The sequence below is a fragment of the Leuciscus leuciscus genome, assembly GCF_965113295.1.
Source record: "Leuciscus leuciscus genome assembly, chromosome: 3".
Taxonomy (NCBI): Eukaryota; Metazoa; Chordata; class Actinopteri; order Cypriniformes; family Leuciscidae; genus Leuciscus; species Leuciscus leuciscus.
The window spans coordinates 40,352,028-40,366,975 of record NC_138727.1 but is presented as its reverse complement, the minus strand read 5'-3'; the positions used below and the strand labels follow the sequence as shown (position 1 = coordinate 40,366,975).

The 14,948-nt window shown below is 37.0% G+C and overlaps 1 protein-coding gene across 1 annotated transcript in view; it reads right to left on the bottom strand.

Moving 5' to 3' along the window:
- The window catches only part of cabp2a (calcium binding protein 2a), a 19,967-nt gene extending 7,624 nt beyond the window's left edge, over positions 1-12,343 (bottom strand). The window contains exons 1-2 of the mRNA XM_082164924.1: positions 12,141-12,343; positions 11,235-11,423 (exon numbers count right to left, since the gene is read on the bottom strand). Coding sequence (XP_082021050.1) covers positions 11,235-11,423; positions 12,141-12,203 — 252 coding nt within the window. The 5' untranslated portion in view covers positions 12,204-12,343. The remainder of the gene's footprint in view (positions 1-11,234; positions 11,424-12,140) is intronic.
- Between the last annotated feature and the right edge of the window lie 2,605 nt (positions 12,344-14,948).

Below are 14,948 nucleotides of genomic sequence, written 5' to 3'. Positions count from 1 at the left end.
TGACAAGGATATAATAGCAAACAGCAATAGGGATGGAGTGTAGTTGTCACCAGGGCCGTGCACAGACATTTTGGGGGCACCCCCTTATAAATATTTATAAAAAATAAAGTTACATATTGTTGATCTTCTTTGAATTAATTACATTATTTAATATTCGAAGGCCGATTGCGTCACTGCAGTGCAACGAAGGCAGTCCCAATTCAATGGCTCCTTCAAATTCGTCCTTCGTTTCCTGTGCAATGAAGGATACAACAGATGGATCCTTCGAGTCCTTGCCTACCCCCAGAATTCATTGCGCGCCATTGACGATAGGATTTTTTTTGAGAGAGAGAGAGAAATCGCAGAATCGCAAAGACCCGCCCCCTTTAGTTACTGTTGCTATGTCCAACAAGCCACGCCGCTCTCACGCCACACCATGTTCTCACGCAGTGAAAAATACATCACGGAGTAGAGAGGACACTGGCAATGCACTCACAATGCGCTGACAGACAGGACAGAACCAGGTAACTTTTGATATGAAACAAAGTCTCACCTTTCAAATTTGGCCATTTTTTTAAAAGAAATTTAACAATAAATACTGTTTTGTGGCTCTTTAATGTGTCTGACAGATCGCTGAGCCTCAGTTAAAGCTGCTCGTAGCCTGGGAAAACCCAGACAACTTCCAGCAAATTTAGATTTGCTCAGCAAGTCTGGCAAGGAGCTCATTCAAGCCCATTTCTAATCCGTGGAAATCGCGGCACCAATCACAAACGTTTGGGCGGGCTTTACACGATGACGATCGCTCTGATTGGTTTTAGGTCTATCCAATTGCGCCTAGAGGCATTTGAGCGACGTCCGTTGGTGAAGCGCACCAACTTTTAAATGCATTATTATATTCAAATTGCAAACACATGAGGACAGTCTCCATGAAAGACCCACTGGCAGATGGTACTACATTTCTCTCCGAAACGGTAGGAAATTAAATTCGATTTAATAGAGGATTTTAACTGTGACAAGATGATTGACAGGGCAGTTTACGTGACAGGATGCACGCGACAGATCCGTCCGATAAAGATGAAGAAGTAGTATGTCCCAAAGCTTGCCTACTTTTTTGCTACACATTCAAAAGTAAATACCTTTTCTTCACAAAAAGAGTACATACTTTTATGGCGTAGTGTAACTTAGGCGAATTGAGACTCAGCATATGGCTTTACACGATGACGATCGCTCTGATTGGTTTTAGGTCTATCCAATTGCGCCCAGAGGCATTTGAGCGACGTCCGTTGGTGACGCCCCTTTGGAAATGAGTTATTAATGAAGCTTTGCCAGACCATAACTCAGTTACTACTGAGAATGGTCTGGTTTTAACCAGGCTAAGCTGCTTGTGAACCAATCATCACTTCTTTCTAGTTAATTTATAGCATCAAATAAACATGAATGAACATAAGAAGGAATGTTGTTTTAGCCGCGGAAAGACATCAGTACACTCCGTTTTTCAAGTTCAAATCCTCCAACGTTAATCTACTAACTCTCCTGATTGTCTTGTCGGACAAAAATGGCGGATTCGGCAGATGGCGGATTATGATTGGTCAGATCGCCTGTCAATTAAACTCCCTGAGAAGGGTCAATTACACTTTTAAATGAAAGTATTGGGTTTCAAATAACTCAAATATCTATGTAAAAAAAAAATAAAAAAAAAAATAACTTTCAGCCGTTCAAATGTTGACTTATGTCTTACTAAGATGTGATTATATATAGTTTCTACTCTTATATTCTACTCATATACAGAAATGAACCATGGTGAACATATTTAGACAGTTTCTGAGCCCGCTTTTGTTTTCAGACAGTTTAATATAACTTTCAAAAAAGTGTAGTACAAACGTTACTGTCACTCATCAACGGCAGCTGTCACAGTTGCTAGGCGACAAAAACAGTATTCCGTAGACTAGACCGTCCCATTTAACAACTTTTGGTCAACTTTTAGACTGTCCAATTTAACAACCTTCACGGCCTTCGAAGGATGCAGCCTCTGAATTGGGACACCGCTTGTGAATGGGTCACTGAATCATTGACTCACCCGAAAAAAAAAAAATGGAGAATCATTCAAAGCGAAACACCACTATGTAACTTTTCTGCTTTGTTTGAAACTAATTTTGTTGGAAAAATAGAGCTAAAACAGTCAAAATTGACAACGTTGTGTCTAAAAATTGTCATTTCATATAATCAGCGTATTGTTTATTGAACTGTTATAAAATCATCACATTTGTAATCGTGCTGATATTCGAGAAAACAGCATTCTTGCTTGTGTGATATTGCTTAACTATTATGTTATGAACACAAAATACAAGAACTCATACAAGGGCAATTCATTTGGGAGCATTTTTATTCATTTTGGTGGCATTTCCGACCTTGCATGACGCTATTTTATGTCAATGCGAAACTACCTTGCTTGCTGTTAAGCCTAATGGAGGGCTAATGCTTATTAGGCTGGCTGTATTGAAATGTTTTAATAGTTGTTTCATTTCACAGCGGTGAAAAACAGTGCAGAAGTTTAGGGTAAACACAATCGTAACCTGGCCAATGAGACGTGGATGCTGCTCCACAGAGCACTGTGGTGACAGAGAGGGAGGTGCTTGTGAGGTCTCACAGAATTATTAAGAAAAAGGTGTTGGTCACATGCTTAATTGAGAATTGATGCCACGGGCCAAATTTACCCCCAAAATTGTATATAAAATAATAATAAAAAAAGAGTCTTGCAAAAACGGTTAGTCAAAGGCCTCTCAGGGTCTATCTGCGCATGCGCATGGTTGTCACACTTTTTACTGTGGTGAATTATCTGAAAAAAATAAATAAAAATGAGTGCAAGAAAATATATATTACATAAATATTATTTATTATAGCCTATATATTTTTGGTCAATTTCCCAAAGGTGAAATACTGTTCATTTAAATAAAAATAATAATAAATAATAATTTTTTTGTTGTTTTTTAAACCTGCTCACAACCCCTAAAAGATGAGTAATGGCCAAAAATCATATTCTTGGAATTAGGAGATAAAAAAACAAAAACAAAACAAACATATACAGTGACTTAAAGACTTGTTATGATTAACATTAAAAGTGAACACTGGTGGAAAAGAAAGTATGCCTGTCTATGGGGTTAGATGGGTTTAAACACGCCTAGGTGAGCGTAAAACATGTTTTTTTTTCAGAGATCTCTTGGCCTTTTCACCTCTCCTACCCAGAAGTAAGATGAGTTTTTAGACCAGATCAAGGCATTACTGTATTCAGTCCCACATGCAGTATTATGTAATCTCTTTAGATACCAAGCTAGTATTTCTTTCTCACTCTATTTATCCGTAACTAAGATATTTCAAGATTAAATTAAAGTCTGTCATGTAATACAACAGAATAGCATTTCAATAATATTACATTGTTTATTAAAGTAGATCTTAAAAAAAAAAAGAAAGAAGCACAAGAGGGCAGTGTTAATCCAGTGAATTGTGCAGTGTGGCCTTGTATGAATATATGAATGATTTAAATATGAATTATTTATGAACTATTTATAAAAGAAGAATCTTTAACATCCAGTAGAATAACAGAGAAATATATTTAGCTTTCTTCACAACTTTACCCTCAGCAGCTGCATTATGGAAAGATAACCACCAAGAGGCACCAAACAAGCATTTTTGTGATAGAGACCCATGCGGAAATTGCATGGTGATTGTGGGGAGAAATGTACAGAATTGTGGGAATTTAGTATCCAATGAGTAAAAAAATTAAAATTAAATAAGAAAAAAATAAAATATTTAAATAGGCCTAGAAAAACTTGACAAAGTTAGGACTCACCTGACTTCCTGTGTGTTTGTTATTTTGTTGTTTTGTTCTAAAGGCTTAGTCCGTAAATGCTTAACATTTGATTTGTAGACAAATGCAAATTGTACACAAATAAAACTAATTATATTAGCATTTTTACAGGTTGTAAAGGGGAGTGAAGGACAAGCAGCATAGACTGTAAAAGATAAGCAGTCGACAAGTGCACACATCAGAAACTGGCCAATCACAATAAATATTCAAATGACGCAACGTCACTAGCTTTCGTCCAGAAATTAGCCCATAAAATGTCTAAACGGAGAAGAAATGCAATTCGCCTCTTTCCATATATTTCCTGTGACTCATCCTTTTTTCCCCTCTGCTACTGTTTATCTGTGCTAAAGTTGAATATTTTAAGATATCAGGAAAAGTTAATCTGTGTATGGAAGCATAGTTATCAATCAGTATAGAACATATAAGATAAAACCTGCAATCATTGATCATACTGATTTACAGATAAGCCTTCTTGGAAATTCACTCATGTACTACGAGACAGTGCCTGGCATATGTGGCAACTCCTTTAACACTGTTTAGAATGCACACCATACACTAACAGTACAGTTCCCTTTCGAGGTAGGTCTCTCGACATTGTGTCACTGGCTGACGCTTTGGGGAAACTCCTTACACTGAAAATACTGAATGCATCAAAAAATGCATTCACAACCTTGCAACTATGTACTTTAATACATAAAGTTATACATCCTTTACATTCAACGTTTGGCCCATAACAATAGAATAAGATATAATAATAGTTTAGCTTTTAACACCTTTTTCATGACACTGTTTCTTTTCATGGCCATAGGTTAGAGACCTAAAGCAATGCAAACATGCCGACTGTAGAAAACAAAAGCCGAATCCTGGACATTTTGGTTGATCTAGAAATCCCGTCCGGACGCATTTTTTGTGTGAAAAAGAGGACGTATGGTCACCCTAATATAAATGTGTGTGGACACTACCACCATACAATAAATACAACGAAAAATCCATTCACTTTTTTAATCCTCAAAAAGCCTAAACACTCCCAATAATCAAGCCATTTGGATTTTCTGAGCAATATGATGTCATATATGATGTCATATTGCTCATGCTCCGCCCACGACAAATGACGGACTGTCCCGTATTAGCATATTTCCGCCATCAGCCATTTGTATAGTGTCCACCATGGCAGCACTTTACGTGTATTGTGTCGTCACCCCCCATGGAAGAGAGGGGTTGGGTGAGCAGTTGCTCATTATCATTTAAAGAGACAAGCACCGAAATGGGTCGCTGTGAACAGAGCTGTTTTTAAAGAGGTAAAAAGGGCGTTGTTTTACACAACCATTGAGGAATTTTAACCAAAGCATGTTACAAACTTTACATGAAGACCAACTTGTGGAAAATGGGCATCCGATGACCCTTTAAAATGCTGCCTTCAGAGGATGCATTCCAAGGTAGGAAGGCATCAAGGCACGTCTAAATCCAGTGTTAGCTTCGCTTCCTGTCTCCTGTGATACCCTCGTCTGATCGATTTTTGAAGGCAGCATAGATGTAAACCTTCCTGCCTCTGTGCACAATCCTGTACGTTCCATTCCGTGACAAGCTAAAAAAAATAAAGATGGCGTCTGAAAGTGGAAGGGAAGTCTGTTCACTCAGTGGTCATATTTGGAGCACCTCCAGGCAGCTATTTCGGGCATCCAAGACCAAGTCCTATCTAAATGGGGGAATCCTGAAATCTCAAAAACTGCATGCCAAACTCACAGCAAATCAGCAAAATCTGACATGAAATGTCCCATAAATGTTGTTTCTTATGCTCAAATAGCGTTAAAAAAGCGTATTTTTTCAGGCTAGACCAGCCAATATGCATGTGCAGTCTTAAGTCTGAGTCTCAGGTTTTCTAATGGCAGAAGCACTAACGCAATGACTTTACCAACCAGCGATTGGCTCTTTTACTTGCCAGTACAGGTTTGAGAAGCACTGCTGTAAAGTACATTACATTGTATCACTTGAAGCTGGGCAAAATGAGTGCCAGTCACAGAGCCGGTCACAATTAACAAAGCTTATTGGCGATTTAAAACTAGTCATCATCCAATGTAAATTGCAAATAGTCTTTCCAAATAATGTAGATCAATATTTTCATAGTGTAATAGTAATAAATTTGTCTCTCTCACATGTGTCCAGCAAAATCACATCTACGTCCTGCAACAGAGCAATAACCAGGTAGTCACCCTAGCCCATAGTCTCTAAGGAAAAAGTCTGGTAAATGTTCCTGAATAAAGCAGAGAAGACCAATTAATTGTGAATTATGACGTGACTGTTATATACCCATCCAATTGGAACAGCATTTAGCTTTCCTATAGACGTTCATGAATTTATTTGCACAGCCAACAGACTAGAGATGCCAGTCAGTCTGCTATTCTCATTCCCTCCATCTATCTGGAAACAACAGCTGTTGTGGAGACATAACACACGTGTAGTTGTAAAAAAAACAGATGGTAAACATGTATGCATTTATGTGCATGCATGGATGTAAACGGCACTAACGTCAAAGAGTCAGTCCATCTCGTTTTTAAACTGGTGCATCAAAGAATGTTCCTGACTCTAAACCTTCATTAGACTTTGATCATCAGTAGACTAATGCATCTCTACTTTTAGATTAATAAAAATTAATAAAATAATTTTACAGCACACAATTTCTCACTCTGCGGTGTCTACGATTATACATTAACACACTAACACCCACTTTCTGTACGTCCCATTTACTCACACTTACATGCATATGCAGATTAGTCTCTTCTTTGTGGCACATGACCGTAAGATAGCAAAATGTCACATACTGTACGTATTGCACAATACAGCTTTTATTATTTGTTACTCTGTTTATGTGTTCAAACGATAATGTATTTCTCTGAAAAAAAGTTACTTTTGCATCAGTTTTCTGTTATTATATGATAATATTTGTATTACTTTATTCTCGGATGTCAGTAAATAAAATACACCTGTTTTTCTTAGAATAATATCATAGTAAATGACTATAATGGCTTAGGGAATGTTGTAAACAAAGTTTCATTTGGAAGTTTAAAACATGTAATAAAGAACCAGCCGGCTACGCTGTACAGAGCGGCTCCTAATTGGGTTACCCATGGAGACCTGGGCTCTGATTGGTGGATTAAATGATTTTATTGCAAGACAGCCAGACAACTGACCTATGGTGAAACGTAGAGCGTCTCGTCTTCTGTAATTTGTGTGTATATGTGTGTGAGCTATAGAGGAGATTTGGGTTGTCTGCTGTATATTGGCGGGCTATCGATGGATTAAGGCCAAAACATGAGAAGAGACAACAGGGAGACATAGAAGCAGAGAGGAAAAATGATGTCAACTGAAAGCTAAATATTTGTGTAGCTGTTAGCATGTGATGTGTCTTAAATTCACAGACATATTTGATTAATTTGTCATACTTTTTTCAGTTGACAAAATTATAGCTTGAGTGGTGACACAATAATAATAGTTTTTCTTATTTTATCACACATGACTTTAGCAGCGCACACCACATTTGAGGGACGGTTGTAACACAATATATATTGAAATATTTTATGATTATTTTTCACTGTATTAAGAATATTTTACTTTTATATGTGATTAATATTTTGAATATTTTATGTTGAATTTTCATAGTTTAAGACGGCAAATCTGGGTCTGGGAAGAGGATAAAACTATAATATACATTCACCGGCCACTTTATAGATACATCTTGCTAGTACTGGGTTGGACCCCTTTTTGCCTTCAGAACTGCCTTAATTCTTCCTGGCATAGATTCAACAAGGTGCTGGAAACATTCCTCAGAGATTTTGGTCCATATTGACATGATAGCATCTCACAGTTGCTGCAGATTTGTCGGCTGCACATTCATGATGTGAATCTCCCATTCCAGCAAATCCCAAAGCTGCTCTATTGGATTGAGATCTGGTGACCGTGGAGGCCATTTGAGTATCATGAACTCATTGTCATGTTCAAGAAACCAGTTTAAGATGATTTGAGCTTTGTGATATGGTGCGTTATCCTGCTGGAGTAGCCATCAGAAGATGGTACACTGGTCATAAAGGTGACCATGTTGGACACTCAGTTGGTACTAAGAGGCCCAAAATGTGCAAAGAAAATATCCTCCACACCATTACACCAGCAGCAGCCTGAACCGCTGATACAAGGCAGGATGGATCCATGCATTCATGTTGTTTACGCCAAATTCTGACCCTGACATCTGAGTGTCACAGCAGAGACTCATCAGACCAGGCAATGTTTTTTCCAATCTTCTATTGTCCAATTTTGGTGAGCTCGTGTGACTTGTAGCCTCAGTTTCCTGTTTTGTTAGCTGACAGGAGTGACACCAGAGTGTCTTCTGCTGCTGTAGCTATACCATCTGCTTCAAGTTTCGAATTTGTGCGTTCAGAGATGCTATTTGAGTTACTGTTGCCTTTAATCAGCTCAAACCAGTGTAGCCATTCTCTGACCACTCCTCAACAAAGCATTTTCGCCCACAGAACTGCCACTCATTGGATATATACTCTTTTTCAGACTATTCTCTGAAAATCCTAGAAATGGTTTTTCATGAAATTCTCAGTAGATCAGCAGTTTCTGAAATACTCAGACCTGCCCGTCTGGCACCCACAACCATGCCACATTCAAATTCACTTAAATCACATTTCTTCCCCATTCTGATGCTCAGTTTGAACTTCATCAGATCTTCTTGACCATCGGTGCATCTCAATCAATCAGAACCCTAGTTCAGTAAGTCGGGGCACTGATCAGGTAGTCTGACATTTTAAGGGCTGTCTCAATCACAGAATCCTTCCAGGGCACAGAAACGTTCACTCCCTAAAAAGTCCCACAATGCACGTGAAAACCAGGGAGCTCACTATGTTTCTTTAACGGAAGTTCTGAGGCGCAAAACTTAAATCATGTGAGCCAACTCACTATACACATGACACGCGGTGTTTTTAAAAATACAAACCATTATTTCATTATATTTCAGCATAAACACATCACTAGACAGTTAATGAACATAATTACATTTATAATTTATTTACAGCTGAAGTGTAGCAGGTATTATGTAACAAGCAAACTATTTATTATAGTGTACTTTAAATAACATTACAAGTATGTCAGAAATATATCAGTCCTGCTGTTCTTCATAAGCACCAGTAGTGATGTTGTACAATGAGGATGTTGTCACATCGCTGGAAATAGAGTCATCAGTGCCCCAATGTGTGGTGAGCCAGGGTCCTTACTGTCCTTATCAGGTCCTTACTGTCCTTATCAGTGCCCGAATTTCGTGAAAACGATTTACTGATTCACATACTCGGGAGCTGATTGAGACGCACCCCAAGTCTACATTCCTAAATGCATTGAGCTGCCATGTGATTGGCTGATTAGATATTTGCATTAATGAGCAGTTGATCAGATGTACCTAATAAAGTATAGCAGGTAAGTGTACATATAAAGTACTTGAAAAAAAGCTAAAATAACTAATGTGATTTTCATTTTCAAAAAGCTGAAAACTGTAGTTGTAATATCACCCCATGTGACAAAAATTGCTTGTACATAAATGTGAATTTTGATGGAGCAAAATGGCAGTGACATTGTGATTTCAACATCTGGTATAATGTTGCTTACACAAATTCAATTTATTTTGAAATCCTGTAGCAAAAGGAACATGCTTTAGGTTTAGTGTGTGATATGTTGGACATTCTTATGTCACCACATCTAGTGTCTGATGGCCAAAGCTGGAGTGTTCACAAGAGAGTTCTTGTGTGAATCAGTTTTCAGATTTGATCTCTTGAGTCGTTAATCTCACCCATATAATCCTGTCCTATTCTTTTTCTTTCATCCCTCACTCTCTTCTCCCAGCCTTTCAGTCTTCCTCCTTTCCTCCATCCCAGTGTTGCTGTTTTTCTTTGAATGAATGATGATATCCAAGATTCAATCCCTGCACTGTAGATGAGTTACCCTTGCTCAGACTTAAGTTTTTCTTCATAAGATTATATATTATTATTATTAATAACACGAAAAGATAATATTTAGTGTATTGTTGTTACTTTTAGTTTCATTATAATAATTTTCTAACCTTTAGTATATAGGGGCCTTTAGTCAAATATATATATATTTTTTCTACAATGTTATTTTTGCCAGGGTTAATGACAATTTTGAAATTCTTAATTTATTAATGTTAGTATGTCAATTTAATTCAGTTAGAGAATTTGAAGGGTGAGAGAAATTCTGATTTCATGAGAAGTTTGATTAATCACACTCAAGCTTAGTGGATGAGTGAAAGGTGAGATAAAGGGATTTCATGTAAAGCTGTGCTAGTTTGGTATGCAATGCATTCATTATGTTTGGGAATACAAGCTTTAAAGAATGAAGTATGATGAATAATAGATAATACCAAATACACTTTCACCTTTTCCTCCAGCACAGCCCCATAATCCCCTGAAAGCAGCGAGTTTGTATGAAAATGATTATTATGATTACGGTTGTTGTGTGAAAGGTTTAAGATTGAATGAACTGCTGACTGGAAAGAGTAAATGTGAGGGAATGAGGAAGGGAGCCATTATGTGTTACTTCACATTTTCAACATAAAGTTGCAATGAACCTCAATAGTGAAATGTTTATTCTGCTGCCTTCTCCTTCCTCCTGACCACTTAAAATATTTTAGCTCCCAATAAGTAATTAAATACAAATGTTTGAGTACAATTTATCAGACATCAAATTTGATCAGGCAAAATTGTTTATAAGAAGAAAATAGGCTCATATAGGGCAAACTTTGAGGTCCAACCTGGAAAAACTATGCTGCCATACAAGCTAATAAGTGACATTTCTGTTGAAAATTAATATCATACAGAAAGACATGCGTTTAACACCAAACATTAAAGAGAAAGCACAAGCCAACCACAAAACGGCACAATTCAGACTTTAAAACCACACATGAACATATTTTGGACTGTGTACACAGTATCCATCACCATCAGCATAACAAACACTGTTAAAGCATGAATGAATATTAGTATAGGTGCTGATAAACCATCCTCCAGCATTGTCTCATAGCTAATGTTGTTTCCCACCATGCATTAACAATCCCAGCGCCTCTTTTTAGTATACTAACTGTATGACAGTTTTCAGTTCAAGTGTCGTTGCTCAAAAGTGTAAATTGCATCATAAGCACTTCATAAAGTACCACTTTTATATGAACTCCTGCTTGATGTTCACTACCTTTGTAGTGAAAGAACATAATATCATCCTTAATTAACTGCCAGAGTTCAGCAGACCAAAACGTTTGTTGAAATCAAGAATATGAGCTCAGTTCAGCACAGCACATAAACATGAATAACTGCTCCTGTGACACAGCACTCCATACCTGACCAAAGACAGATGCCACAATGGGTCTGAGTTTCCTGCGCTCCTTCTCTACTCTGAAGGGCTCTGCCTCGGGTTCAGTGGGCGAGTTCAGACTGAGGGTTTTGGTTTTGGGTGGGCGTTTGAAGCTGCCGCCACCCGAAGAAGTGCTCCATCTCCTCAGCTTCTCGATCTTCTTCCTAAAGGACCCCTACATGGAGCAAAAGAGCAGTTGATCAGAGAGCGTGCGATCAAATTTGAGCTCCATTTATGATTTGTGGAGACCGGGACTAGTTATAACACAGGCTATAAACCAATAACTGTGAGGTTTTGAGGCAAGTACAGTTTCACACATACTTGTTTTCTCAAACAATAGTTGCATATATATTGTGCTTTTTTTGTGAATTTGCATATTAGAATGATATATGGAGGATCACGTGACGCAGAAGACTGGAGTAATGATGTTGGAAATTCAAATTTGACATCACATGGTATTATAACAGAAAAGCGATGTCATTTAAAATTTTTATAATATTTCAATATTGTTTTACTGTATGATCTAATAGCCTTGGTGAGCATAAGGGACTTCTTTCAAAAATATTTAAAAAATCTTACTCACCCCAACATTTGTATTGGTAGTGTATTTAATACTTCGATCAATGTATATAATAGTGTATATATATTATACATTTTTGCAATAATGGTTCAATTGTGTTCAAAAGTTTTATTTTGCTGTCAAAACTTTAATGTACAGTAAGTCATATCCTAAGTGTAATATAGACCTATTCCCCTATTTACTTCAATCCTGTCTTTTTCATTAACATATAATGTTTGTTACACATAGTATACTGTAGTGTCATTCTGCCAGATTTACTACTTTTTCAATCAGTTGTGCTCCATATTAGCATAAGTCTCAAAGGTCACGTACCTTTTTGACAATCTTGTCCTGAGGAACATCAATGGTTTCCACGCTGCCCGCTTCCATAGACATTTTTCTCTGTGACGACTGATGAGCATTAATGCTTTTCTATGGCTCTGTGTTTCTGCCTCTCACTCTGTCTGTTTAGATTCTGTTGCTCAATTACATTGAGTGTTTCCTCTGAACATCACTCGCCCCTCCTCTCTCTCTCTCTCTCTCTCTCTCTCTCTCTCTCTCTCTCATGTTTTTTCTCTTTCATTCATTTTCCATCAGTCTGTTTATTTTTAATACGGTCCCTCTATCTCTCGCTCTCTCTCACTCATTCATGTAGGTTCTCTGTCTCCTCCCCCCTTTGCTGTATAGATGCTCTGTCAAATTATTAGGTGAATATTTTCCCATTGCCAGACGCTAGAATAGAATCAAACATCATCATGAGACATCTTTCAATTTATTTTTTAGTTAAAAGAAAACTGATTCTCCAAACATATAATCCATGTTCAGTGTTATTTTATACCATAATCTCACCTTTTGTGTTGTGACACAATTTTGAAGGCAAATTAAAATGCATTTCTTTTTATTCCTAAAACAACTATATTCATTTTGTTTCATCAGACAGTAGGTTGATGTACCAGCATTGTGTGATTAGATTGTAGATAAGGAGAAATGTTTTATCTCTCATTCTTTTCCTGGTTTACATCTGATTTAATCCTTTATCCTGTTTCCTGCTCTCTCGCAAAATCCTCTTATATGTTCATGTTCGTGGTCTATAATTTTCCATCCTCTATTTCCACCCAAAACCATTTATTTACATTTTCACATCTAAATGGGTCGTTCTAAATTAAGTCATTTACCTTCTAAAAATATTGTTGAGGATTTTTTTTTTTAAACAATAATCATTTTACAAGATTTGTAAATTCATGATTATTAATTTTTGGGAATGATGACATTATCTTTAATTGTATTTATATATGTATTGTTTATTTAAATATGTTTAATAATTACTTCTGAGTTCATGACAATTTCATATTTGACCTTAAATTGCTTTATAAAAAACCCCACTTGTTTTATGTTCTGTGCCATTTGCTGCCCATGCAGCCAAATGCTGAAAATTGAATTTTTATTGCCGTTCATTATTGTCAACAGGATGCATCTTCTGAAATCAGTCCTTGATCAAAGACCAGATGTCCTGACAAGCAGCAGTTTCAGTAAGTAGGGGGTAAGACTCACATTCCACAACAGTGCTTCTGTGGTGAAGGTTTTTGGCATGTACTTAGACATGCATAGCTCACACATAAACAGTAATGTTATGTAAGATTAGAAGGGAAGAATGAAGAAAAAATCGGATTCCTATGATTTGCATGGTACATTTTGTTCTGATCACGAGGAACTTATGTCACACTCAAAGAGATGCTAGAAATGCTTTCAGTCGGTAATCTGGTTGCTGTAAAGGCTGGTGCAACAACCAACAATTGCCATTCTGGGCTGCTTAATTTAATAAGAAGCATATTTAATACCCTTACAAAAAATAAATAGGCTAGGCCTATACTTCACGTTCATTTTATTAAGTATACTTAAAGGAGTCATGACCTGTAATTTTCACTTTTCCACGAGAATCAATGTATGTTATGATTGCCTAACGATTATACACTGGCCGGGAAGCCGATATTTAAAAGTGAAGCGTTTGTTTATCCCTGGGTTCGTAAACCAGCCCACGTGCACGCGCACTCAAATACGAGATTTTAATAGGCTTGTTTGAGATGCGCCTTGCCTCGCCTGAAATGTATGCGAGAGTAGGCACAGTGTTGCTAATAAACTGGATGGAATTTAAGTTCTGTTGCTTTTATATGAAAATAAATATAATGAACAAGACACCCATAAGTAGCCTACTTATTTAATTCTATTCCAAATACATGTTTATCAATCTTTTTTTTCTTTAATACAGACATATGTGTTTTTATTATTATTATTTTTTAATAAAAATTACATTGCATAACCCATAGAGATCGCACTGTCAGATAGTTTGGGAATATTCACACATAACGTATAAAACATGATATCAGAGTTTTAAAATCAAACATTTTAAAAGAGAACAATACATCACGGTTGTTTAAACCAATGAACATCAAGCTGTGTCGTCAGCAAGTCGTTTCCCATCATGCTTTTGATCAGCGCAGTCAGTGGAGAGCAACTGCGCTCGACTGCAGAATCCGACAGGTGCGCCTTGGACACATTTCTAACCGGCATGCATCTCGCGCTGATCACCGGTGATCGGATCTGCGCAGATTTTGCTCATCTCAAACAAGCCTAATTTCTCTCTTCTCGCAGTGGATCTGAAACCTGCGAGATCAAAGATGGATATCGCGGGATTCACGCTCGTGCACAGTGCTGCTAATAAACTGGATATAGCCTAATTTAAGTTCTGATGCTTTAATATGAAAATAAATATAATGAACAAGACACCCAAAGTACTTGTTATTTAATTCCATTCCAAATACGTTTATCAATCATTTTTTCTTTAATACAGACATAGTTGGTTTCCGTTGACTTCCATCTGTATGGAAAAAACCCCAGACATTCCTCAAAATACCTTATTTTATGATAGAAATACATTCAGGCTATGTGGGTTTTTAAAAAAAAATTTTTTTTATAAAAATTACATTGCATAACCCATAGAAATCGCACTGTCAGATAGTTTGGGAATATTCACACATAACGTATACACATAAATATAGATATCAGAGTTTTAAAATCAAACATTTTAAAAGAGAACAATACATCACGGTTGTTTAAACCAATGAGCATTAAGCTGTGTCGTCA